At 58.0% G+C, this 27,457-nt stretch overlaps 1 protein-coding gene across 2 annotated transcripts; it reads right to left on the bottom strand.

Annotated features, from left to right (window-relative positions):
- Positions 1-684: 684 nt before the first annotated feature.
- Positions 685-24,510, bottom strand: IGLON5 (IgLON family member 5). Of its 2 annotated transcripts, XM_047790234.1 has the most exons (9): positions 24,216-24,510; positions 17,973-18,025; positions 8,522-8,600; positions 7,878-8,110; positions 5,696-5,815; positions 4,281-4,415; positions 3,952-4,072; positions 3,231-3,385; positions 686-2,154 (listed from the first exon to the last, which is right to left on the bottom strand). In XM_047790234.1, exons 2-9 carry the CDS (start codon positions 17,980-17,982, stop codon positions 2,066-2,068), a joined length of 942 nt encoding a protein of 313 aa, XP_047646190.1. In that variant the 5' UTR covers positions 17,983-18,025; positions 24,216-24,510; the 3' UTR covers positions 686-2,065. The 2 variants fall into 2 exon arrangements, with proteins under 2 accessions (XP_047646189.1, XP_047646190.1); XM_047790233.1 differs by lacking the exons at positions 17,973-18,025; positions 24,216-24,510 and adding an exon at positions 16,962-17,040 and having other exon boundaries at positions 685-2,154.
- Positions 24,511-27,457: the final 2,947 nt, after the last annotated feature.

Below are 27,457 nucleotides of genomic sequence, written 5' to 3'. Positions count from 1 at the left end.
GAACACACAGGGGACTTTATTGCTTATGTGAGTGAAGGTGGGCATCAGGTAGGTTTGGATCCAGTTGGTCAAATGCGTCATCATAGACTCACTTTCTCCACATTCCAGAGTGTCTCTATCACTCTCAGGCCCCACACGTTGTCACCCCCACTGCCATCCCCACAGACCCCAGATCACTCCATGCGACAGAACAAAGCAAGCCTGCAGAGCTAGATGTCACACCATTGGGCCATGTCACCCAGCAGAAGAGCCTCTCTCCTGGGGAATCCACACAGCCCTGGTATTCACACGCTCAGTGGCCTGGCTAGGTCACGTGCCCACCTCTGAGCCAGTCACAGTGGGAAATGGGCTTATGCCCAGTGGCTTAAGCCAATCAGGGGCCACCTCTGTAAGTGGGTCAGTTCTGCACCTACCAAAGAGAAGGAAGCGGGTAGAAATGACGCTGGGGAGGCACCACCCATGACCACGGCCTTTTGCCCTGCATGCGCCCGTATCCTTAACGACTCTGACACCTGCAGGCAGAGACTTTGGAAAAAGGCGTTTATTGGTGTGGTGGTCTCAACACTCCCCATGAGTCGGAACACACGGCCCCCAGGGCCCCCCACCCGCCCCCCCTCGCATTCCTCCCCCTCCCCTCCCCGTCCCCCGGACCCTGGGAATGGAAGACAATGTGGGATGGGGCCCACGCCCCCGTCTGAGGTACAGTCACTGCCCCTCGCCGCCCCTGCCCCTGCTCTGCCCTCTCCCCCGTCCCAAGCTCTGGGTGGCCTAGTTCAGGGTGGGTGTTTCTAGAGGGTCTCCCGGGAATCGGAGCCGGTGACCTGGCATCTTGGTCTGGACTCAGGATGTCTTTGTGATGTCTCCCCCCGCCCGCCGCCCCTCTCTGTGACTGGGGCGTGCCTACAATCTGAGCTGACGTCACAGCCTCAGCGTCCCTTCCTGACCAAGTCGGCCCATCCTTGGGGGAACTACAGCGGGTCACCGGCTGCAAGACAGCTGGAGCCAGGGGGCTATTGCTGGTCACCGTTGCTGGTGGGTGTGCGTGTCTGAGTGTGTGTGAGGGCGGTCAGGTCAGCCTTGGGGGGGGTCGGTTGGCGGAGAAGCCAGGGAGGGGTCCTGTGGGTGGGCTGCGGGGGGCGCTGCCGGGGGCCGCGGGGAACGGGGGCGGGGTAGGGCAAAGCACTGAGACAGACGGGTGGCCATAGGCGCCTGCCTGCCAGTTGGATGGAAGCACCGATCGGCCCAGGAAGGGGCCAGAAAGTCCAAGGGGAGGAGTGAGGGGAAGGCGGGAGGGAAGGTCTCGGGCCGCTGAGCGGGGGGTGGAGACTCTGGCTCCGGGCAGCAGCGGGCGGTTGGCAGCGGGGAGGCCCGGAGCCAGGATGAAGATCCTGCACCTGCTCGCCGAGGCTGAGTGACAGCTTGACAGGCCAGCGCGATGCCCCTCCCGCTGCCAACCTGCCCAGGAGACAGCCTGTCCCCGGGAGGGGAGGGGCGGTGTGCGTGCATATACTGGGAAAGCGGGGAAGCCTGGCAAAACCTCTCCTGGCAGCTTCTAGCACGGGGCCCCCATCGCTCCCTCCAGCTTGAGGCGAGAGCCAGCGGGGTTGGGGGCAGTGGACCTGGGGGGTGTCGAGGAGGGACGCATGTGCTTGAGCCCCTTTCCCGCCCAGCCACACACACACACACACACACACACACACACACTCACCTCACACTCCCACGCCCACTACGCACGCGCGATCCAGTTGCCAGCCTGAGCTAAGAGAGGGGTGTGGGGTGGCCGGGGGGTGGGTCACATTTGGAAGGGTGAACGGTGGCGAGAATGGCTGTAGAAAGATGCATAATTTTGCGTTATCCCTCACAGTGATGGGTTCTCTAAACAGCTTTCCTCCTGCTCCTTTTCCTCTGTTCTTCCTCCGTGGCCGAGAGACCCTCCGCCGCCTCCTCCTCCTCCTCCTCGAGACCCATGGCGCTTGCTCCCCCGTTGCCTCTCTCTCTCTCTCTCTCGGCCCCAGGCCCCCCGCCGCCGCCGCCGCCTAGGGAAGCAAACTGCACTGGATTCTTCCTACATCCTCCACCACAGCCAGCCCAGGGCGGAGAGGAGGGTCAGCGGCCCCGGGGGCCTCGGCGCCGAGTTTTCCAGAGATCCTGGGCCTGGGGAAAGAGAGGAGGTCATGGGCGGAGGCCTGGAGCCGGGGGACCCCATGTGTGTGTCTCTCGTGGGGGTCTCGCCTCTGCTCTGGTCTCTGAGGGTCTTGTTTGAGGGTCTACCTGCTCGGGATCATTCTGGGCTTTCACTCAGTGTGCCTGCGCATCTGACCCTCTTTTAGTCTTCGCATCTGGCTGATCCCTGTTCCCTCTGCCTACAAAGCTCTTCCCACAAACCCTGGTGAGCTGGCTGCTGCTGCTTCTCCAGGATCACACGCGCGGCATAAGGAGGTTCCCAGGCTAGGGGTTGAATTGGATCTACAGCTGCCCAGCCTACACCAGAGCCACAGCAAGACAGGATCCCAGTGGTGTCTTATGACCTACACCACAGCTCACAGCAACGCCAGATTCTTAACCCACTGAGCAAAGCCAGGGATCAAACCTCATGGTTACTATTTGGGTACTTAACCTGCTGAGCCACAGAGGGAACTCCAGGGCTGACATATTTTGACCATGCAGATCTCAAGTCCAAATGCAACCCTCTCCAGGAAACTTTCTCTGATGAGCTTACCTAAGGCTAAGCTTATTGTCTCTCAGCCCTTATGCATATCCAAAATTATTCTGCTTATTTTTGTATTTTTCATTTTATGCATGTGTCCATTTGTTTGTTGCTTTTCTATTACTGCTAGACTGTAGGCCGTACCAGTCCCTAGATCTGCAACCTACACCACAGCTCATGGCAACGCCGGATCCTTAACCCACTGAGCGAGGGCAGGGATCGAACCTGCGTCCTCACGGATGCTAGTCAGATTCATTAACCACTGAGCCATGACGGGAACTCCGACCTTGCCTCTTTAGTGCATTGCTGTCTCCCTGGCCCTTGTGGGCGCTCAATGAATGTCGGTGGAAGAGATGGCTTTCTGGCCCAGTCGCGTTGCTTCTGCATCTCAACGTGCGGCTATTGCCCAAGTTCAGGGACAATCCGGGGCGGTCCCTGCAGCGCCACCTCCCCGGCCCCGCCCACGCGGCCCAGCCCCGCCCACGCGGCCCGGCCCCGCCCCTCCCGCCGCTTAGGGACGCACGCAGGAGCCGCATGGAGGCGCTGGACGTCCCCAGCCGGTTGGCTGCACGGCAGGTGTAGTTGCCGTAATGCCGGGCGCTCACGTTGGCGAAGAGAAGCATCGAGCGGGTGCGCTCCGTCTGCACCTTCAGGCCCTCGGCCGTGCCACTGCTCAGCCTGCCGAGGACCCGGGTCAGGGGCCAGGGCGCAGGACCCCGGCCCGGGACCCCCTCCTGCCGGAAAGCCCAGCCCCCCCGACTTTCAGGCTTCCCCACCCCCTGGGGACCATTCCTTCTGTCCTCCACCCCGGCGACCCGACCCTCGGGTTGTAGCTCCCCAGGGATGCCGGGCCACTCCCACTGATGCACCTCTCCGGGTACCCCAGCCCCTCAGGGCCACTGGATTCTCCCAGGGTCTGTCCCCAACCGCTAGGGGCTCCCGTGCCCCGCTGGATCCCAGACCCACGGGTCCCCGACAGCTTCCCTAGATCTTCAGCATCGACCTGGATCCCAGGCCTTCCTGAGGAGCCCGAGAAGACCAGGCTCCGGTATTCATCATCCTGGGGCCCCCGTTTCCAACAAGTCACCCCAGTTTCCCTGGAGCCCCGTGGACGCCAACACCTAGACGCCGGACCCCTAGTTCTCAGGACCTAGTTCTTTGCTCCCTCTGCCCGATTCCCCACAGTCTAAACGGCTAGGGACGACAGCCCCCCACCCGCCCCGCAGCCCCAGCGCCGTCCTCACAGCCTGTCATCCTTGTACCACTGGAAATCCGCGGGGGGCACGGCCATGGCTTCGCAGCGCAGGAGGGCGGCCCGGCCCAGGGCCGTGCGGGCGCTGGTCACGTCCGTGATGGTTGGAGGATCTGGCGAGGGACCGAGGCCAGTGAATTCTCTTAGCTACGTGGGGACGAAGGGGTCCCGCCGGCCAGCCCCCTCCCCCCTAGGAGTCCAGGTCTGAATCCTCAGACCCCTTCCTCCCGAGACCCACCCCCTTCCTCTGCCCTCACATCCTCCCTCCCCCGGGACCCAGGGTCCGCCCCGCTTTCGGGCCCAGTGCCAGCGGGCGCTCACAGTTGACTGTGACCAGCACGCGGCGGCTGTCGGGCGCGGAGTTAACCCCGTTGTGTGTCACGCATTCGTATTCCCCGGCCTGGCCTCGCTGGATGTCGGAAATCTCCAGGATCTCGCCTTCGGAGGTGAAGCCGTCTGTGGGGGGCGGGGGCGGGGGCGGGGCCAGACACAAACACTTAACACGGGACAACACGGGCACAACACGGACACACATCAGCGGGGTGGACACCGCAGGGCCTGGAGTGCCCGGGTCAGTGGCAGGGGGAGGAGGCTGGGGGGGTGGGGACCTCCTGCTAAGGGTGGGCCCTAGAATTTGGGGGTTAAGGGGATACAGTGAGCTGGGAGGCCATAACTCAGGTTATGGGGCTCACGGGATCCAGTGGGAAGAGTCCTAGGATCCTGAGGCTCAGAAAGATCCAGAAAATACAGACCCAGTGGAGGAGGGGTTCTGGGATCTAGTCCTTGGCATCCAAGGACTCAGGATCTGGTGACTGGGATCAGCAATCCAGACGCCTGGAGTCTTATGGCAGGTCGCCGGGCTCAGAAGATTCTTTGGGACTCAGAGCATCCAGGGATGCAGGATCTTGAGACCAGGGCTGTGGGGCTCAGATGAACCAGTAGGGGAGGATCCAAGGATCCGAGACCTAGTTCTTGGGTTCTGGGGTCCCAGGAGATCTAGTAACTGGCATCATTGGTTTCCAAAGAGCTGGCGAGGGAGGATCTAGGGATCTGGGAAACGGTGGTGGAGATCCAGGTAAAAGGGGTCACAGGCGAGGCCTGGGATCTGGAAAGGCCCGTTCCAGCACCTGGGCACTCGGAGGGCAGCCCTGGTCCTCGCCTTCACCGTTGGCATTACTTGAAGGGCTTGGGAAGACAGACGGTGGTGATGATGGGGGGAGGGCGGTTCGGACTCGTTAAGGCCGGGCAGGCCCCAGAGTGTGCATTTCCGGCAAGTTTCCATGTGATGCTAATGCTGGGGACACACTCGGAGAACCGCTCGCCCAAGGCATCCGGCAGAGATGCAGTGATGTGAGCAGAAGACGGGCACACGGGCCGAGGCTGTGGCCGTAACCTGGCTCTGGCCATCTAGTGGGGGTGGGGGGGCTCTGAGGCCCGGAGAACCCTGTGACCTGGCGGCGGGGAGAGACTGAGGCTACTGGGATCTAGCAGGTGATGTGGAGGGAAAAACCCAGGCCTGGGCTGGCAAGTGGTGAAGGCGCTAAGGCCCTGTGGTCTGCAGGAGATCAGGGGCCAGGGTGAGAGCGGGAAGTCCAGTCATAGCAATGGGGCGGGGGGCGGGGGGAGCAAAGGAGGAGGAGGGAAGGTGCTGGGGACCTGGCTGGGGGCGTGGGCGACAGAGGGGCCCAGACGGTGGAGCAGGGAAAGGCGCTTTTGGCTGGGATTGGGGTCCTCACCTCGGAGCTGCCTCCAGGTCACCGTGGGCTCCGGCCGCCCCACGGCCAGACAGAGCAGATTCACATTGTTCCCCTCGTTCACGGTCACGGGCGAAGAGATGTTCACGATGCGGGCGGGGACTGCAGGTGGGAGGGTGGGTCAGTGAGAGGCTGGGGGTGGGCTCCTCCTCCCTCAGACCCAGGGGTCCAGCCCCAGCGCCCCCTCCCTCAGACCAGCATCCAGCCCCCAGCGCCCCCTCCCTCAGACCCAGGATCCAGCCCCCAGCCCCTCCTCCGTGAGACCCTGGGGAGTCCGGCTGGGCTGACATTCCTCTTTCGGTAGGAATTCCTCTGTGTATTCGCCTCCCTCTGTGTCTGGCTCCTTCTCCAGCTGCTGGTCTGTCTCAGTCTCTGTCTCTCTCCACCTTCCTCCCAACCTGATTCCTCTCTTCTGTCTCCTGGTCCCAATTCCCCCCTCCCTGTCTCCCTCTCTCCTTTTCTTTTGCTTTTTTGGGCTGCACACGCAGCATATGGAAGTTCCCAGGCGGGGGTCGAATCAGAGCTACAGCTGCCAGCCTACACCACAGCCACAGCAACTCAGGTTCTAAGCCACGTCTTCGACCTACACCACAGCTCACAGCAATGCCGGATCCTTAACCCACTGAGCAAGGCCAAGGATCAAACCTGCGTCCTCATGGATACTAGTCGGGTTTGTTACCGCTGAGCCACGATGGGAACTCCTCCCTGTCTCTATTTTTATTTACTTATTATTATTAATTAAAAAATTAATTTCTTTAACTAATGGTTGTAGGGTGCTTACTGTGTGTAAGCTTACCCTGTTCTGAGTGTTTTACAAAAATTCACACATTAGGGAGTTCCTGTTGTGGCGCAGGGGAAATGAATCCGACTAGTATCCATGAGGATCGAGGTTTGATCCCTGGCCTTGCTCAGTGAGCTGGGGATTTGGCGCTGCTGTGAGCTGTGGTGTGGGTCACAGACACAGCTTGGATCCCGCACTGCTGTGGCTGTGGTGTAGGCCAGCAGCTACGGCTCCAATTAGACCCCTAGCCTGGGACCCTCCATATGCTGCAGGTGCTGCCCCCCCCCAAAAAAAATTCACCCATAAACCCTAACCCCACCACCAGCCTCTGGGGTGGGTGTAGTACACTCCTCGATTCTAACACAGCCATCTTCCGCCTCAGCCTCTACACCCTGCTTGACTAGTTCTCCAGTCAGGGTGGCCTTGCAGTGTAGATCACCAGAGTTTAAGTGGCAGAGGCTGGTTTTTTTTGGTTCCAGCAGGGCGTGAAATAAAGGCGCCCCTTCCACCTGACCACGTCTTGGATTCGATGCAGGATGGCATCATCTCTGTTCCGCAGAGGAGGAGTCCGAGACCGCCTGGGGTCTCTGGGGCCCTTGGTGGGCTGCTCGCTGGTGGCAGCAAGGTCGGAACGGGGCAGGGGTGGGGTGGGGGATCCGGTTCCCACGTCGGGCTTGTCCCCGGGTCCCTGTCTCTCCAGGTGCTCCCTGCCCTCCAGCGCACCGCCAGCCCCCTCCTCGGATCCCCGCAGCCCCACATCTCCCACTCCGTGCATCCAGCCCCCACACGTGCTGTGCCTTTTCTGGGACCAGCCCTGCACCCAGTTGAAGGTCTCAGCTCAGGCATTAGGTCTGGGAAGCTGCCTCCCCTTGGAAAGTCACCTCCGAAGGAGCAGGGACAGCCTGCCGGGCGTCTCCTCTATCCCCAGGGCGTGGAGCAATGCCCACCCCATAGGAGGTGCTCAATAAACAGAGCTGACACGCGGTTCCCACCGTGGCGCAGCGGAAACGAATCCAACGAGGAACCATGAGCTTGCGGGTTTGATCCCTGGCCTCGCTGAGTGGGTTCAGGATCCGGCCATGCTGTGGCTGCAGGGTAGGCTGGCAGCTGTAGCTCCAATTAGACCCCTAGCCTGGGAACCTCCATGTAACGCGGGCACGGCCCTAAAAAGCAGGAAGAAAAAAGCCCCCCAAAAGCAGAGCTGAGCCAGTGACTGCACTGTCCTGCCCTAGACTTGGTTCGTGACGTCCCCCCTCTGCTTGGCCGGAATCCGTGAGCGCAGGGCATGTGCCTGCCTGCCCCACGGCTGTGCCCCCAGGATCGGCAAGGACACGAGGGTCCCCTCCTCCACTGCCGGGGTCCCGGGGCCCCGGGCGGGCTCACCGTGGACGATGAGGTACACCTGAGTGGTGTAGGGCTGGCGGCGGGTCTGGAAGGAGCAGGTGTAGAGGCCCTCGTCGCCCAGCCCCACCTGCGTGATGAGGATGGAGAACTCCTCGGGCGTGTTGGTCAGCAGCCGCACCCGTGGGTCGCTGGTCCAGCGGTCGTTGCCCGCGTACAGGATGTTGGAGCGGTTCAGCCAGGCCACTCGGGTCACATGCTCGTCGATGAAGCAGCTGGCGGGGAGGGCGAGGGCAGGGCAGTTCGTCTCCCCCCTCCAACCTGGCGCTCCAGGCCTCCCCCCCCCGACCGCGACCCCCGGGGGGCTTCGGGGTGGGGGAGGCAAGCCCACCGCTGGTCTGCGGTCCTCGCAGGCAGCGAGGCCTGCGCCCACCTTCCCGTCTCCCCGGCCAGGCGGTCCCAGCGGGTCACGCTGTCCACGCTCAGGGCGCGAGCGCAGACTCAAATCCTCACTACCGCCCAGGCGGTGGGCCCTGCTCCTCCACCCATTTGACAGATGGGGGCACGGAGGCCCAGGGGTGGCGCCTCTCCCCTGATGGGGGAGGGCCGGGCTGTGCCTTCGGGTCAGGAGCGGCGCCCCCCAAAGGAAAGTCAGGGGGCAGCAGGTAGGAAGGACAGGGCCCTACCTGAGCGTGGCGTTGTCGCCTTCACATACAGTGTAGTTGTCTGCGGGGGAGCTGAACTCCAGGCTCTGGGACAGCAGCCCTGCGGAACGGAGGGTGCTCAGCTTGGCTGGGACGGTACAGGCAAGCACACAAACACGTGTACACACGTGTGCACACGTGCACACACAAGGATCTGCAGACACAGGCATTTCCCACCCCCGCCGGCACACACGTTCACTGAGACACACTCAGAGCAGACACACACAGCATGTACCTCCCCACAAGCCCACACGGACCCACCCAGACCCCGACACACAAACCTACACACCTCCAGAGACGCTGAAACAACAGCCCAGCACGGCACACAAACACACGTACACCAAGGCTCACATGTACACAGAGATGCTGCGTGCAGATGTGCACACACCAACAGACACAGAGATTCACAAGTACAGAAATGCATGTGCAAATACACACGCACGGACACGCGTACACACACACACGTCCACACGTGTCCACACAGGCACTCGCATGTTCACAAACAGCGTACAGACACACATACACAGATTCACGAACAGATACGTACACACACATTCGTACGTACAAGCTCAGAGACAGGTACAGATGCCACAGACACACACAAGTGCACACGGGAATTCAGAAATACATGGGAGGACACACACACAGAGCCAGCCACCCAGAAACTCACAAAGGCAAACGCGCACACACAACACAGCCACATGCGTATGTCCACGCAGACACACGTCTATCACAGGCACCCAGTGCACCCGAAGGTGTGAGGTACAGCTCCCCACAAACCTCCGCAGACCCCCGCGTCTACACACACTCCCTCGCCCGTGTGCCCATACCCGGCAGGGCTCCCTGGTGCGGGCGCATGCCTACGCCGGCCTGCGCGCTCCAGCGCCCCGGCGCCTGGCAGAGCCCCCACCCCCACCCATTCATCTCTCCGTGGACCGTGGCCAGCGGCTGAACCGGGGCCAGGGAGTGGGGGCTGGGCACGCGGAGGCGGCGGATGGAGCTGCACCAGGCAGGCAGGAGGAGGCGGCCAGATGACCTTGGACACTTGGGGAGGGACGGCCTGACGCAGGGCTGCCCTGGTCCCCGCCCCAGGATGAGAGCTAGTGAACCTAACGAATTAATTGCCCATGCAGCCCCAATGACTCCCAGAGGCCCACTCTGTCTGCAGCCCCCCAGGACGCGGCTGGGGGCAGAGTCAGCGCAGTGGGCTGGCCAGACCCTGGGATCGGCGGCCTGGGCCCTGAAGCCCTTCACCTTGGGCGCCCCGGGGCCAGAGCGGCCTCTGCGCTCTGAACACCCTTCCTGAGCCATGCAGAGTGGGCGTGGCCCTCGTAACGGGAAGGGGCGGCCAGGGGACAGACGCACACAGACACCAGGGCCTGGGAAAGATGCACAGAGCCAGCTCCCCAGCTGGCAAATAATCCCCCGCACTTCAATGGGCCCTGCTCCGAGGGACAGGAGCTCACGCTCTGGCTGACGCACAAGCCCGGGACGCACGCCCGGGAGAAGGTCAGACGGAAAAGACAGTTCTCTTGCAGACGCACTCCTATCAGCCACCAGAGGGCCAGCTCCAGGCCAAGCAGCCACGGCACCCTGACTCGCCCCACCGCGTACAACCGGATCCACACCGCTACCCTGACACCAGCAGTGCCCCCGATGCATGTGCAAAATCTACACATGGCTACAGCCCTACCCAGAGGCTGTCTCTCTCTCTTTCTGTTTGTCCATCTCTCTCTCTCTCACACACACACACACACACACACACACACACACGCTGGCCTAATCAGTCACGGTGACACTACCAACCAGAGGGCCATGCTCACCCCCACCCCTCTGGAAAGTCATGCGTGAAGCTGTGGCTTGTGCAATGAAACAGCGACACCAGCACAGCCTCTCAAATACAAAGGGGATGCCGTGGGCCAAGAATTGGGCGCAGGCAGTCACGCTGTCACCCTCGATCAGATCACACACAACCACATCCACACACACACACACACACCCATCCCACAGGATCTGTCATAGTCTTGGTCATGCACATCTGAGACCAGGCGGCTGGATGATTCTTCGTGGTGGGGCCATCCCTGTACAATGTAGGATGTTTGGCTGCACCCCTGGCCTTGACCCCTAGATGCCAGTAGGTCCCCCAACCAAAATGCCTCTGGACATTGCCAGCTGCCTCCTAGGGGGCAAAATCCTCCCCACCCCCTTTCAGCCCTGGGACAGCCATTGTCCAAGGGTAAACGAGGACTGGAGTGGACAGGGAGCTGTCCAAGGTCCCCCCCAAAGCTGCAGGGAAGAACCCGGGCTCCTGCGCTCAGCCTAGGGCCCTGGGGTGGGGTGTGCACATCACAGAGACAGGCAGGATCTTAATCAGGTTCCAGCAGACAGGAAAACAGACAGACACAGATGCACGCCTTGCTAGCGGGATCTTCCCAACATTCAGAGCGGCCCCCGCCCCTCAGCCTGGCATTGGAGCCCTGGCGTGACTCTCCAGCCTCTTCACCCACAGCGTCGCCCAGCTCTGCTTTCTTTACCTAATTTTTGCCATTAGCGTTGATTTACAGTGTCCCCCGCTGTTTCCCCTCCAAACGCTCCTCCTTCTCCGGGGACCTAGTCCATGCGCCTGTCTTAGGAAGGATGGCCCACTCTGCCCTGCTCCCAGGGCATCATGGATCAGGGTTGTCTGCCCCCCCCCCCTGCCGCCACCTGCTCCTCCAGGGCAGGGCCGGGCTCAGGCCATCTGTGTCCCCAGCACACCCAGCTGGGCCCTGGCTGAGGGCAGTCTCGGGAGATGAGAAATGAAGTTATCTCAAGTGGGTCTTTCATTCTGGGTCTGTGTGTCTATAAATTTGCATGTCTGCATAGCTATCTCATCTTGGTTCCCAGACTGCAGGATCAGGAGGTGCCTCCATGCTGGGTGAACTGGGGTGGGAGCCTTGCCCTCTCTGGGCCTTAGCAATTGGGACCTTTAGCCATTCCACCACCCTCTCTGTCGCTGGGCCCAGCCTCTCCCTCTGTTGCAGTCCCCAGCCTCTCCCTCTGTCGCAGTCCCAGTGACCCTGGATCGTGTCTGGGTTTGCCTTCCCCACCGGATGCAAGCATCTCAGTTCAGGAACTGGGCCTGAGCCACCTCCAGCATCACCCAGCTCAGGGTCTGGCCCACAGGAGGTCTCAGGAGATGTTTTTTTGTTTGTTTGTTTCTTTGTTTTTAACGGCTGCACCTGTAACGTATGGAAGTTCCTGAACCAGGGGTGGAATCCGAGCCACAGCTGCAGCCTATGCCATAGCTGTGGCAATGCCAGGTCTGTAACCCACTGTGCTGGGCTGAGACTCGACCTGCTGCCTCTGCACGACCCAAGCTGCCGCATTCAGATTCTTCTTTTTGCATTTCATGGCTGCACCCACAGCCTATGCAGGTTCCCAGGCTAGGGGTCCAATCATAGCTATAGCCACTGGCCCACACAAGGGCCACGGCAATGCGGTATCCAAGCACATGTGTGAACTACACCAGAGCGCATGGCAACGCCGGATCCCTACCCACTGAGCGAGGCCAGGGATCGAACCTGCATCCCCATGGATGCTAGTCAGGTTTGTCGACCACTTAAGCCATGACGGGAACTCCCTGCAGCCAGATTCGTAACCCATTGCACCACGGCGGGAACTCCAAGAGATGTTTAATATATAAATACACAAGCTAGTGCACATGAGGTTCCGTCCGCAGCAATTCTGCTTGGAAAACTCTGACTCCCCACTCCTTCCAGCCCTAGCTGTGTCCCCACAACTGGACTCCCTCCATCAGAGCTCAGATCACACTGTGGTGGCTGTGTCTGTCTCCCCCATTGGACTGTAAGTTTCTTGACAGCAGAGCTTGGGTCTGCTTCAGGTCTGCGTCCTCAGCATCTCCCAGCGCAAGACTTGGGCAGAAAGCCGTGGGACATATTTGTTGAATGAGTGAATGTAAAGGGCTGCCCGCAACATGCTTCTCCAACTCCCGACCTCCTACTCATTCTTCAAAACCCCAATGCAAATGCCCCCTCTGCCAGAGGAACCTCACTGACTATTCAAGGCAGAGAGTCCTCACTCTCTCTCCTGGGTACCTTCTGACTCAACTGGGACAGTGTCCAGGGGCGTCTCTTCTATTTGACCTGGAGTTCCCCAAGGGCCTAAATCTTTTTCTTTTCTTTTCTTTTCTTTTTTATTAGGGCTGCATTCACAGCATATGGAAGTTCCCAGGCTAGAGGTCAAATCAGAGCTGCAGTTGCCGGCCTACACCACAGCCACGACAATGCTAGATCCGAGCTGCATCTGTGACCTACACCACAGCTCACAGCAATGCTGGATCCTTAACCCACTGAGCGAGGCCAGGGATCGAACCTGCCTCCTCCTGGATACTAGTTGGATTCGTTTCCGCTGCGCCACAACGGGAACTCCCTTTGAGGGCCTGAATCTTGGCTGTGTCTCCCAGAACTGGGCTTAGCTCAGAGGAGGGAAACTCTTTCACTGTTTGGAGAGGGAATGCTTAAGTCTAGAGACAGGATGAGAAAACCCCGAGGAGCCTGTGCTGGGTGACCTTCGGCCAGTTGGAGCCTCAGTTTCCCCAACTGTAGAAAGGGGAAAAACGGCAGTTCTTCCCTTGGAGGATATTCGGTCAAGGATTCCACGAGAACATGCAGGCAAAATGTCTAGTGCTTAGCATGCAGAAAGGGCCCCATAAATGCTAGCTACTTCTAACGGTGCCTTCTTTTTAAGGAAACATCTATTGTTATCTCAGGTTCCGAGTTGGTCCCCGGGGGTGGGAGGAGGGGGAAGGCTGTAGGTCTCTCTATGCCCAGCACCGCCCCCCCCCACCCCAAGTCAGCAACTCCCATACAGATGCCCTGTCAGCGTCTCCTCTGCCACAACCAGGCTAGCACTGGGGAGTGGGGCTGCCTGGGTTCAAATCCCAGCTGTGCCACTGGGGTGCACAAATTGACTTCCTCTCCCTGGGACTCAGTGTCCCCATCTGTAAACAGCGACGATGGGGTTGTCGGGGGGGAGTGACAGGAGGTCACCCAAGCAAGGGTTCAAAACACGCCTACTAGTTAAGCGCCTACAAACAGCTCTATGTGTGTGGCTGATAGGCCGGTTATGTGGCAGGTGTCAGCCTGGGATCAGATCTGAGTGCGGTTGCTACCTCACCACCGCTGCTGCAGCTGCATCCTTGAACCCCCGGTGCCAGGCCAGGGATCGAACCTTGTGTCCTGGCGCTGAGGAGACACTGCCAATCCCGGTGCGCCACAGCGGGAACTCCTTCTTTTACTTTCTTTTGGCTCTTCCCCTGCCAGGGATCAAACCCATGCCACAGCAGTGAGAAAGCCAAGTCCTTAACCACTAGGCCACCGGGGAACTCCCCTAGGTCCTTCTTATGACTGATGCCTGGAGTCCGGAAGATGAGCCAAGAACCCTGGAACTTTCCACATGCTGGCTGTTCCTTTCTGCTGGTTCCCACCGCAGGGCCTTTGCCTCTGCCATTCCCTGGAGAGCTTTCCAAGGCTGATTCCACACACGCCCCCTTTAGTCTGAACTCCGCTCGGCTGTGAACTCCCACAAGGCCAGCTGTCTGCCGAGTCATTCTCTTCGTTACTGGCCACACTCCGAAATGACCTGTTTACCTATTTGCTTGTTAGGTTTGGTTTTAGTTTGTTGATCTCTCTCCATCCCACTAGGACGCCAGCTCTGTGAGGGCAGGAACGTCACCTGCTCCCTCACTGCTGGGTTTATAGATTCCTAGTGTCCGGAACAGTGACCCTCTGCTCAGTATGTACAGCTTGAATGAGCCGATGAGGCAGAGCCCACAGGCTGGATAAACAGGGTGCCCAGGGTGGGGTGGGGGACTCCTGGAGAACAGCCCCCATGCCCGGGTTCATCCCGTCCCCGCTCCATCTAATACGGCAAAGGAACAGCCCCAAATCACCTGCTGCAGCTACTCTTGTAAATAGATGCGTGTGTGTGTGTGCGTGCGTGTGTGCGTGTGTGTGTGTTGGCATAAAACAAAAATTAGTAAAGATGAAACAGTATCTAGAGATGCTGGGGAGGTGGAGTTAAGTGGGGAAAAGCCAGTTGCAGAGAAATGGCTTTATTTTGTTTCTATCTTGGGAAAACCATCAACACACTAACCAATCCCTTACAGATGCTGAACTGTGTTGTGTCGGACGGTGGGAGGCTGGGTTTGGTGGTGGTGGTGGTGGGGGGGGACACGGTGGGGATTTTGCTCTTCTGCCCGTCTGTGGTGGATGGTTCACTTGTCTGCGTTCCTCTCATAATTTGGAAGACATCGTTCCTCTCATAATTTGGGATGCAATTTGGCGTATCTTCCACCAGCTTTTTCTCAGACAGCCCCAGCTGTCAGGGGGTGGTGGGTGGGCACGGCTGTCTTTCTGCCACCCTAACACTGTCTCAGCTCATCACACCCGCCCCCCCCCCATCCCGGCCCTCTTGCACACAGTTCTCAGATGGGGGACCCGAGGCCCAGAGGTGGGAATGGACTTGACCTAGATCACAGACCACCTCCTGGTCCCGCTAAGCGCCCCCGCCCAGCTTGTGTGAACAATGGGGTTTCGAGGGTTCTGAACAGGAGAAGTGTACGGAAAGTGGGAAGTTATTTCGAGAGTCACGGGAGGAAGAGAGGAAAGCGGGGAGGCGTGTGGAGGAGGGAGAAGTCCAGAGACTAGGAAAGGACAAGGACAGAGATGAACGACTGAGATGGGACGCGAGTTCCCAGAAGCAGAGGAGGACAAGGCGCCAGCGAGGGTCTAGGGACACACAAGTGGGGCGACAGGGAGACGCAGTTCCAGAGGCGGAGAGGGACAGATGTGAGATCGTGCTGAGCCCAGCAGGGATGGAGAGATGGGGACCCAGAGACAGAGACAGCCGGAATGTCACCCAGAGCTAGGGAGCCTCCGAAAATGGCCGAGACGTGAGAGAGACCTACAGGGACAAGTGACAGAGACCAACAGACACAGACAGGCAGGCAGAAGAAAGTCAGACAGTGATTCAGATGGCTCAGGAGGGAGGGGCGCGCAGACTGTCTGCACCATCACGGATTAGGAGCTCCCCCCCCCGCCCCCCTCCCCAAGCAGCCTGCGTGCTCCGGTGGGGTTGGTGTGACTGGGTGTCTGCAGGTGTGGCTCTGGTCCGGTTGGGTGATGGGTATTTATGTGGCTGTGTGTGACCGGTGGTGTGTGGGCGGGAGGCTGAGAGCCGCTGCCTCGCAGAGGCTGTTGGGGGTTCTAGGGAGGCTGGTGGGGGTTCTAGGCTGTCCCCAAATGTGTACCCCTGACTCTGTGATCCTTGGTTGGGGCAGGGCCTGGGGGGAATTCTCCAGAAGCACGGAATGAACCCTGCCCTCTGCCTTCCTGCTCTCCCCCCCACTCCTTAGTCAGAAGCATCTCCTGGACCAGCCCCCAGGGTTGCCAGCCCACTGAGGGGACACGAGGTCCAGCAACATAGTTGCTAAACCCAGACTGCCAAGTTCATGGCCTGGGTCCCCCACTTTCAACTCTCCCCTTTCTGCTCTACAAAAGACCACTCCTCCCACCCCTGGACAGTGAGGGCTGCAATTAACCCTTTGGCCCCCTGTTAACCCTTCCCTTCCCTCCCTTCTCAATCTGCCCACCTCTTATTCTGTCCTGACCCCAAACCCAAATACTTAACCAGAGCTTTCCAGAGTCCCCAGACCTGCACCCCAACTTCTTGGATCTCCAGCTCCATTTCCCCCTCACACACAACGGCAACCCTCCAAATACTCACACTTTCTCCAAACCTGGACGATTCAGCTGGGGAATCTCAGCCCCTTTTCAGAGCAGAGACCTGACCCCACCCCCTTCCTTTCCCGGCCTTGGGATGGTGGTCTCTGGATACCCCTGCCCCCTTGTCTTACAGACTCTGGTAAGACACCATCGCCCCACCTTTGCCCAAAAACGTCTACTCCAGCCTCAGGCCAGGAGCCCCTGGGGGACCCTCTCGGGGCAAAGATGAAGACCCCCGACGGGGCATCCCTCCTCCCCCCAACCCCCAACTCAGTTCAGAGATCCTGCCCCGGTCCCCTTACTTAGCGTCTGATCCCACTCCCTGATCCGGAGCCGCAGACTCCCGGCCCCAGGCCGGGACCTGGTGTCGGCGATCCCCTGCCCGCCCGGAGAAGCAGACCTCCGCCCCTAGGCCCAGGTTCGGCCCCCCGGAACGCGGACCCCCGCCCCCGGGCATGGATCCAGGCGTCCGAGGACCCCCTTCCCAGCTAGAGGATGCAGCCCCCGCCCCGGGGCCCCGACCTCGGCTTCTGGGGGCCTCTCCTTCCCCGCCCGGGGATGCAGCCCCCCGCCCCCAATCCCTGCCCGGGACCCTAGAGTCCCAGCCGAACCCCCCGCCCCCGGCGCTGCGGTACCTCGGCTGATGACGGCCAGGCCGGCCAGGGCGGCGGCGGCGAGAAGCCGGAGCCGGGCCCCGGGCGCAGGGGGGGGCATCGCGGCAGCGGCGGCGCGAAGGGGGAGGGGAAAGGGGGGGCCGGTCCGGGGCGCGCGAGGCCTGGGGGGAGAGGGGGTGGGGGAGGGGGACCCCGCCTGCGGCTGCACCGGCCCGGGGGGCGGCGGGGGCGGGGGGAGGGGGCTGGGGGGGGCGCGACGAGGCGGCCGGAGCTGCTGCAGACCCGGGGAGGGGGCGGCGCTGACGGGCAGGAAGGCCGGCCAATCAGGGCAGGCGGGGGGCCGGGGAGGCGGGGCCGAGGGGGGGGTTGCTAGTTGGAGGGAGAGGCCTTTGTTACTGCGGCCCGGCCCCTACCCCCTCCCTCCCCGGGCGTCCCCGCGGCTTCCCACTACGGATCCCTGGAGCCCCGGGTCTGGGACACTTCCTGGAGCCCACCTCCCTCCTGCTTCAGATCCCAGAAATCTCGGCCCCCCCAGCCCCAAGCATCCAGGCCCCCAGACCCTTTTCCCTTAGATCCTGGAGTCCGGTCCCCCGGTCCCCATCTTCCCCAGAGCCATGGATCAGAGCCCCGGCCCCCTCCTCCCGAGACCCAGAAATCATCGCTCCCAGCCCCCTTTCCCTGCAGCCCCAGGAGTCCTGGCTCCCAACCTCCTCCTCCCCCAGGCCCAGGAGTCCAAGCTCCCAGCCCCCTCCGCCCTCAGTTCCAGGAATCTGGCCCCCCAGCTCCCATCTCCCCCAGGCCCAGGAATCACAGCCCCCAGCCCCCTCTGCCTGTGGGGCAGAGATCAGCTTCTCCACGTACTTTGAGGAATAACACTGACTTTGGGGGTGAAAGTTCCTTCTTCCGTCCACCCCAACCCTGCTCCCCAGCAAAACAGAGGAATGAGGAGAGATGAGGGGACCTGACCTTGGGGGAGAGAGGGTAACCCAGGGTTTAGTATGGAAAATCCCCGCTGCTCATTCTTGCACTTACTTGGCTGCATGACCTTGGACAAGCCACGTCTCCTCCCAGAACCGTGGTGTCTCCTGCAAGATGGAATCATCTCCATTTATCAAGGTTATTGGGGAAAATAAGAGAGATGCTGGGGAGCTGCTGGCTCTACCCAGGGCCCCAACCACCTGTGGTTAGTTCGTTCCTCCTTGTCCCATTATGCATCCATTTGCCAGGTACAGTCCTTCCTCCTGGCCCACCAGGGGAGGCATCCCTGTCCCCTGTCCCCCCAAACAGTCTCTGAGGCAAGAGGAGAACAACCCCTGAGCATCCTCCATGTCTGGTACAGTTGGAGGCAGGAGTTTTTGAAGTCACCCCTAGGGACCATTTTATCACAAAATCACATCCATCAGGGAGCTCCCCTTGTGGCTCAGTGGGTTAAGAACCTGATGTAATTTCTGTGAGGATGTGGGTTTGAACCCTGGCCTCGCTCAGTGGGTGAAGGATCCAGAGTTGCCATGAGCTGCATGGACCCAGTGTTGCTATGGCTGTGGTGTAGCCTGCAGCTGCAGCTCTGATTTAACCCTTAGCCCTAGCCCATACAGAACTCCCATATGTCACAGGGGCTGCTATAAAAAGACAAAAAATTTTAAAAGGGAGTTTCCATTGTGGCTCAGTGGGTTAAGAACCTGAGTAATACCCATGATGATTCGGGTTTGATCCCTGGCCTGGCTCATTGGGTTAGGGATCCAGTGTTGCTGCAAGCTGCAGTGTAGGCACAGATGCGGCTAGGGCTCTGATTGGACCCCTAGCCTGGGAACTTCCATATGCTGCAGGCGCAGCCCTTAAAAAAGGAAAGAAAAGGAAAAGAAGCACATACATCCTCAGTTGCTCCCCAACCCCCCACGTCCAATCTGCAAGAGCAGCTGGATGAGCAGCTGGATGAGGCTCCAGCATCTGTAAGAACCTCCTGAATGGATCTCCACTCCGTCCTCTCCTCCCCACCCCATCCTGAGCTGTCACGGCTCCTCTGGATGACGCTCTGACGACAGCAGCCGGTGCCCTGGTCATCCAGTCTCCATCGAGGCCTCTCTGCCTCCGCTTCAGATCAACCAGCACTGACTGTGTGCACCAGCTGAAGCCACTGGCCTGCCTCTCTCACTCAGCTCCAGCTCCCCCGGGGCCTTGTTTTTGCTCCTTGAACAAGCCAAACTCGTCCCAGCCTCAGAGCCTTTGCACTTGCTGTTCCCTCAGCTGGAATGCTCTTCTCACCAGATGGGCACAAGACTCTTTCTTATCAATCATGTCTTTTTTTTTTTTTTTTTTGCTTTTTACGGCTGCACCCGCGGCACATGGAGGTTCCCAGGCTAGGGGTCGAATCGAAGCTACAGCTGCCAGCCTACACCACAGTCACAGCCACGTGGGATCCGAGCGACGTCTGTGACCTGCACCACAGCTCATGCAACGCTGGATCCCTAGCCCACTGAGCGAGGCCAGGGATCAAACCCGCAACCTCATGGTTCCTAGTCGGATTTGTTTGTGCCGAGCCGCGAAGGGAACTCCAGGTCTCACGTTGAAGAAGCCTTTGCTGATCATGCTGTCCAAGTAAGCCCGCTCCAAAGCCACGGCCCTCTGCCTGTTCTGTGTCCGCCGCAGACTTCACTGTTACCTTATGTTATAGGTCCACTTACTTATTTCCAAGCAAACACCCTCGGAATGTTCCCTTTCCCCCGACGCCCCACTTGCTGAATGTAAGTTTTACCCAGGCAGGGTTTTGTGGTTTTGTTTGTTTGAGGTGTAGTTGATTTATATTATATTAGTTTCAGGTGTACAACCTAGCGATTCAAAAATGTTATGGATTATACTCCATTTAAAGTTAGAAACTATTGGCTGTATTCCCTGGTGCCGTGCAATAGGTCCTTGCAGCTTATTTATTTTACACATAGTCGGTTGTATCGCTTAATCCCCTGCCCCCATCTTGCCCCCCCCTCCCCTCTGGTAACTAGTTTGTTCTCTGTGTCTCTGAGTCTGTTTCTCTTTTGTTATATTCATTCAGGTTTTTTTATTTTTATTTTTGTATTTTTAAGGTCGCACCTGCGGCATATGGAGGTCCTCAGGCTAGGGGTTGAATGAGAGCTACCGCTGCCAGCCTACACCACAGCCACAGAAGCGTGGGATCCTTAACCCACGGGGCAACGCCAGGGATTGAACCCGAGTGCTCATGGCTACCAGCTGGGTTCGTTTCTGCTGAGCCACAGCGGGAACTCCCTCATTCCTTCCTTCTGTTGCTCCTCTGTGAATAGGAACCACCGAGGCTGGGCCGTGGGCTCGAAACAGCCTAAGCCACTGAGCCCTGTTATCCCTCAGAGGGAGAAGCCCTTGTCCCTGTCCAACCTGACTCACCTACACCTCCTGCACTCCCAGCTGGCCGTAGGTGCGTGTCCAAACCCTGCCCATTCCAAAGAGAGGCCTGGCTCATGGTCAGCTCCTAGGAAGGAACCTCGAAGCCCTTGGAAGGTCCTGGGAAGAATGACTCTGTTTATCTGGTCACAATGGGCCACACCAGTCAATGCTAACGGTGGCATTCAGGGGGGTCGCCTTGTCGCCTTGGGTCATGTGGTATCAGCTTGACCTCCGTGGGATGAGGAGTCGCTGGAAACCAAGGGCTACAAAACCAACCTCCAATAAAGCCCTGGACCGGAAGTTCCCCTTGTGGCTCAGTGGTTAACGAACCCGACTCGTATCCATGAGGACACAGGTTCAATCCCTGGCCTCACTCAGCAGGTTAAGGATCCAGTGTTGCTGTGAGCTGTGGTGCAGGCCAGCAACTATAGCTTTGATACAACCCCTAGCCTGGGAACCTCCATATACCATGGGTGCAGCCCGCCAGGGACAAAAAACAAAACAAACAACCAAAAACCAGGACCCCGAGACTCAGCTGGGCTTCCGTGGTTGACAACACTGTGTGTGTTGTCGCACATGGTTGCTGGGTGGTCATGCTGTCTGCATGACTCCACTGGGACAGGACAACTGGAAGCTGGCTCCTGGCCTCTCTGCCCTGTGTGCCCCTTCCATGGCATTTTATTTTATTTTATTTTGCTTTTAGCGCCGCACCTGGGGCATATGGAAGTTCCCAGGCTAGGGGGCCAATCAGAGCTGACCTACACCACAGCCACAGCAATGTGGGATCCGAGCTGCATCTGCCATCTACACCGCACCTCATGGCAACACCAGATCCCGGACCCACTGAGCAAGGCCAGGGGGTGCATCCCGAACCTGCATCCTCATGGATACTAGTCAGGTTCATTTCCACTGCGCCACAACGGGAGCTCCCTCACAGCTAATTTTAATCTGTACCCTTCTGCTGAAATAACCCATTAACTGCGAGCATAACAGCCTGCGGAGTTCTGTGGGTTTTTCTAGCGAATCATCCAAATACAATGAACACCAGCACACGTCTGCTCAGAAGTAGGTTCCTGGAGGCCCTCTGTGTGGGGTTCCTCCCATGATCTTCAAACTTTTGATTTTTTATTCTTTTTTTTTTGTCTTTTTGCTATTTCTTGGGCCGCTCCCGCAGCATATGGAGGTTCCCAGGCTAGGGGTTGAATCGGAGCTGTAGCCACCGGCCTACGCCAGAGCCACAGCAACGCGGGATCCGAGCTGCGTCTGCAACCTACACCACAGCTCACGGCAACGCCGGATCGTTAACCCACTGAGCAAGGGCAGGGACCGAACCCGCAACCTCATGGTTCCTAGTCGGATTCGTTAACCACTGCGCCACGACAGGAACTCCTTTTTTATTCTTTCTTTTTCGACTGCCCCATGGCATATGGAGTTCCCCAGGCCAAGGATCAGATCTGAGCCGTAGTTGCAACCTATGCCGCAGCTGCAACAACGCTGGATCCTTAACCCACTGTGCCAGGCTGATCGAACCCCGAGACACCACTGATCCCGTTGTGCCACAGCGGGAATGCCAAGCTTTTGATTCTTATCCTGGTTGAGAGAGGCTGTGACTGGCCTGATGTCGCACAGCCTGGGGCTGGACCCTGTGTGTCAGACCCCTCAGGGCCTTCTCTGTTTCTCTGTGGCTTCTGGAGGAAGAAGTCGGCCCGGTGACCACTTCTTGGAAGATGATCTGCTTTCCAACCTCATCTTTATTCCTGGGGCTGCTGGCGGCTCCTTGCCGCCCCCACCCTGCCACCCACCCCCGGGGACATCCCATTTTTCCTCCAGTCGGCCTCCCAGTCTCCACAATCCCTTAACGGGTGGGGGGTTGGCCCTTTGAGGTCGAAGTCAAGGATGTGGCCACTGCCACATGGGTTCTTGTGGCTGCACAAGCCACTTTTGAGGAAAACAACTTTGTTTTTCCCAGTTGCTCCCCAGGCATTTTACGGAGTGATAACCCTGCTCTCTCCCCTGGCATCTGAACATCAGATAACGACTTGAGTTTAGGATGCTTGCCAGAAGTTCACACTTTGCTCTTCCCGAGACACCTTTTAAAAGAACCACTTAGGAGTTCCCGTCGTGGCGCAGTGGTTAACGAATCCGACTAGGAACCATGAGGTTGCGGGTTCGGTCCCTGCCCTTGCTCAGTGGGTTAAGGATCCGGCGTTGCTGTGAGCTGTGGTGTAGGTTGCAGACGCGGCTCGGATCCCGCGTTGCTGTGGCTCTGGCGTAGGCCGGTGGCTACAGCTCCGATTCGACCCCTAGGCTGGGAACCTCCATATGCCGCGGGAGCGGCCCAAGAAATAGCAACAACAACAACAAAGACAAAAGACAAAAAAAAAAAAAAAAAGAACCACTTAGAGTTATGCCCGGCCCAGTTAGTGACCTCGCCCCCGCCACCTGAGAAGCAACAGGCGATTTTTACCCGGAGATGGAGGACCGCCCCTCGCTGCCTCAACTGCGCCCCCTTGCGCCTGGGACCCTAAGTAATCATAAATCTTGGCCATCATAAATCTCGGGCCGCCACTTGCTTTGTGTGGGGTGTTAACCCAGGCTGCACCTTCCCCGAGGCTGGCCTCTGCTTCCTCATGCTTCCTCTGCTTCCTTTTTTTTTTTTTTTTTTTTTTTTTGCTTTTTAGGGCTGCACCCATGGCATACGGATGGAGGTTCCCAGGCTAGGGGTCGAATTGGAGCTGCAGCTGCCAGCCTACACCACAGCCACGGCAACGCCAGATCCTTAACCCACTGAGCGAGGCCAAGGACCAAACCCACATCCTCATAGATCCTAGTCAGGTTTGTTAACCACTGAACCACGATAGGAACTTCCCCAACAGTTCCTTGAAGCCTCTGTTATGAGCTGAACTGTGTCTGCCCTCCACCCCAAATCCATCTGCAGAAGCCCTGACCCCCAGTGCCGCAGAATGTGACTGTCTGGAGACAAGGCCTTAGAGAGCTAATGAAGGTGAAAGGCGGTCACATGGGTGGCCTGGTCCAGCAGGACCAATGTCCTCATAACAAGGAGATGAGGACACGGCCTTGCAGAGAGGGGAGGCTGTGTGAGGACACAGGCAGATGGCCGCCTGCACGCCGGGGAGAGAGAAGCAGAAGGAATCAGACCCGCCCACACCTTGATCTTGGACTTCTAGCTTCCAGAGTCATAACAGAGAAATTTCTGTTATTTAAGCCCCCTGGGCTGTGATGCTTTGTTATGACAACACAAGCAGACTCAATGTCCCTTTCTAGGTTTTGCTTTTTTCCCTTTTCAGGGCTGCACCTGTGACACATGGAGGTTCCCAGGCTAGGGGTTGAATTGGAGCTATAGCTGCCAGCTTACACCACAGCCACAGCAATACCAGATCTGAGCCGCGTCTACGACCTACACCACGGCTCACAGGAATACCGGATCCCTAACCCACTGAGCGAGGCCAAGGATCAAACCCGTGCCCTCACGGATACTGGTCAGGTTCTTAACCAGCTGAGCCACAACAGGAACTCCTGCCCTCCCCCGCCCCCCAGCTTGTACTGTCCTCCCCTGGCAGCGCAGCGGCTGCAATGGCCAAGTCTGCCTCCCTGTGAGGCAGGGGCTGGAGCTGACACCCCTCAGGGTCCCACTGCCTGTGATAGAGGGGGCGCAGCTGCTGGAAGGGGCTCTCAGCTCAGTTAAGCCCAAGCCCTGGTTCTCCCTCCTGGCGGCCACGCATCACAACAAGCCGAGTGCTGACCTTCTAGACTCCAGACCTGGGGGTGGGGGTTGCGGGGTCCAGGGAGCCCTGGAATCTTTGTTTCTAACGAGTGCCCTCTGGTGGCCCAGGAGTGCAACAGCCCAGCCCAGGGACGTACCTCCTACAGAAACAGGTGGGGTTTCGCTTCAGACTCCTTGGGTATTTGGCTCCTCCGGCAGCTCTGGTTTCTTGCTTGCTTGCTTGCTTGCTTGCTTGCTTTTTAGCTTTCTTTCTTTCTTGCTTGCTTGCTTGCAGGGGAATCCAGTAAAAAAATAATAATAATAACAACAAAATGGAACTAGGAGTCTGAAGAATTGGGCACTCCACTAGCCACGTTTCTGGTGACTCTGAGCAAGTTGCTTAATCTCCCAAAGCCTGTTTCCTCATCTGTGAAATGGGATAATAATTCCTCAGGGAGCTGTTGGGCAGAGAAAATGGGACACACGGTGGGTCATAAAGCCAGTCACAGAACACGCAGATGGGAGATGTCTATTAGGTATTATTTATCACACACCTATTCTTTTTATTTTTATTATTTATTTATTTATTTATTTATTTATTTTGCTTTTTAGAGCCACACCCGCAGCATGTGGAAGTTCCCAGGCTAGGGGTCTAATTGGAGCTGTAGCCTCCAGCCTATGTCAGAGCCTTAGCAACTCGGGATCCAAGCCGAGTCTGTGGCCTATACCACAGCTCATGGCAATGCTGGATCCTTAACCCACTGCATGAGGCCAGGGATTGAACCCGAAACCTCATGGTTCCTAGTCGGATTCATTTCTGCTGCACCATGACAGGAACTCCTAAAATTTTTAAAAATTCTTTTTATTCTTCATTAAAATAATCTTTTTTGGCGTTCCCGCTGTGGCACAGCAGATACAAATCCAACTAGTATCCATGAGGATGCGGGTTCGACCCCTGGCCTTACTCAGTGGGTCAAGGATCCAGTGTTGCCATGAGCTGTGGTAAAGGTCGCAGACACGGCTCAGATCCCGCATTGCTGTGGCTGTGGTGTAGTAGGCTGGCAGCTGCATCTCCAGTTCAACCCCTAGCTTGGGAACCTCCATACGCCGCAGGTGCGGCCCTAAAAAAGCAAAAAATATATTATTATAATAATAATCCTTTTGGCCACACCTGCAGCATGTAGAAGTTCCTAGATCAGGGTTCAAAGCTATGCCCCAACAATGACCGCACCAGGTCCTTAACCTCTAGGCCACCAGGGAGCTCCCCTTTGCTTTTTTTGCATGCGCTTAATTCTTCAGGTTCTCACCTCTTCATCTTATGTCAGTCCACCTACCCTTACCCTCCCCGCAGGCCCTTACTTGGCTTTCTCGAACACCCCCCATCCTGCCGTTCCTTGCACTCACCCAACCATAACAGTGGTGGTCCCCTCAGCAGGAGAAGGCTCTCAGGCAGAAGCGAGGGCCAGGACTTCCCATGGTGCTAACTCTTGATCTCAGATCCATATGTCCTGGAGGGCAGCGTCCGGAACGGATGGGGAGGGGGCAGCAGTAAGAGGCTTGCGGTGGAGGCAGAAATAGTCACGATTGCCAAGGGGCTCCTGGCTGGGCCACTTGTGAATTATGGATCCTGCGTTGCTGTGGCTTGTGGTGCAGCTCCGATTCGACCCCCAGCCTGGGAACTTCCAGATGCCACGGGTTCGGACCTAAAAAAAAAAAAAAAGATATTTCTATGATGGCTGGCAAGATACATTCCAAATTCCCTTGCCTTGGATTCAAGGCTCTCCATGACCTGGACACATCCTCTCTCTACTGCCCTCCTGTCATTCTTTTTTTTTTTTTTCTTTCTTGGCTGCCCCGCAGCAGAGGGAGTTTGTCGGCCAGGGATCCATCCCAGCTGCAGTTTCGACCTAGCAACACCTGATCCGTAACCCACTGTGCCAGGTGGGGGACCGAACCCAGCACAGCCGCTGCGTCCATCGCTACCTCTGTGGGTTCCCTTGGGCCACGCCCCTTTCCTCGGCTTCCTTCTGCAACTCTGCCCACATTCAAATCGGAGCTCTCTTTCCAAGTCCAGGTCACATCTCATTTCCTTCCCGTAGCCTTCCTGGATCCCCACAACCACACACACACAAGCCTCCTTTCGGAGTTCCCCTTGTGGCTCAGCAGTAACGAACCCAACTAGGATCCATGAGAAGGCGGGTTCGATCCCTGGCTTCGCTCCGAGGGTTAAGGATCTTGCGTTGCCCTGTAGGTCGCAGTCACAGCTGGGATCTGGCGTGGCTGTGGCTGCGGCTGTGGTGGAGGCCGGCAGCTACAGCTCCGATTCGACCCCTAGACTGGGAACCTCCCTATGCCGCCAGTGCGGCCCTGAAACAAAATAAATAAATAAAAAGGCTCCTTCCTCAGTCTTCTCTTCGGCACCCCCATATACTCACCTCTTTCAGGAGAGCGTTTCAGGCAGAACCCTGGAGTTGTCTGATATCCTCCCTCCTGTATGGTCCTACTGTTTTAATTTTTAATTTTATTTTTTGCTTTTTAGAGCTGCACCCAGGCTAGGGGTTGAATTGGAGCTGCAGCTGCCAGCCAGAGCTGCAGCCACAGTAACTCAGGATCCGAGCCGAGTCTACCACCCACATCATAGCTCACAGCAGCGCTGGATCCTTTAACCCACGGAGCGGCGCCGGGGATCGAACCTGCATCCTCATGGATGCTAGTTGGGTTTGTTTCCAATGCACCACAACGGGAACAACAGGAACGCCACTATTTCAACTTCAACTTCGTGAAGTTCCCAGTTTAAAACAAAACAAAACAAACAACGATTTCCCTGCCTCCTTGACCTCTGGGACTGGCCGTGTGATAGTTCTGGCCAATGAGCCAAGTACAAGGAAAATGCCATTAAATGATTATCACCAAATGAAGTCTAGTCACCCTTTACTTCCCCCTTCTTTTTTTTTTTCCCATCACAGTTGAGCTCTGAGGTCTGTTTTGGGTTTTTTGGTTTGTTTGTTTGTTTTGCTTTTTAGGGCCACACCTGCAGCAAATGGAAGCCTGCAGGCTAGGGATCGGTTTGGAACTGCAGCTAACCAGTCTACACCACAGCCACAGCAACGTGGGATCCGAGCCTCCTCTGCGACCTACACCACAGCTCACGGCAACGCGACATCCTTAACTCACTGATCGAGGCTGGGGATCAAACCCAAATTTTCATGGATATGAGTTGGGGGCCTTACCGCTGAGCCACAATGGGAACTCCTGAGGTCTGGGGGCGGTTTTTTGGCATATAATACTAGTTAATGAAATTGGAGAGCCTGGTTTTTAAAAAAAGGTATTCATGGAGTTCCCGTCGTGGCTCAGTGGTTAACGAATCCAACTAGGAACCATGAGGTTGCGGGTTCAATCC

The sequence above is a fragment of the Phacochoerus africanus genome, chromosome 8 (assembly GCF_016906955.1).
Source record: "Phacochoerus africanus isolate WHEZ1 chromosome 8, ROS_Pafr_v1, whole genome shotgun sequence".
NCBI classification, from domain to species: domain Eukaryota; kingdom Metazoa; phylum Chordata; class Mammalia; order Artiodactyla; family Suidae; genus Phacochoerus; species Phacochoerus africanus.
Note: the sequence above shows the minus strand (reverse complement) of the source record. Positions and strands in the feature narration are given on the sequence as shown.

Excerpts from the sequence above, each read along its gene's own strand:
- IGLON5 (XM_047790233.1), bottom strand. The coding sequence starts at position 17,040 with ATGCCCCCCCCTGCGCCCGGGGCCCGGCTCCGGCTTCTCGCCGCCGCC. Across the intron at positions 5,816-7,877 it reads GGTGTACCTCATCGTCCACG|TCCCCGCCCGCATCGTGAAC; the intron begins GTGAGCCCGCCC and ends TCCCACCTGCAG. Across the intron at positions 4,416-5,695 it reads GACCTGGAGGCAGCTCCGAG|ACGGCTTCACCTCCGAAGGC; the intron begins GTGAGGACCCCA and ends CGCCCCCCACAG.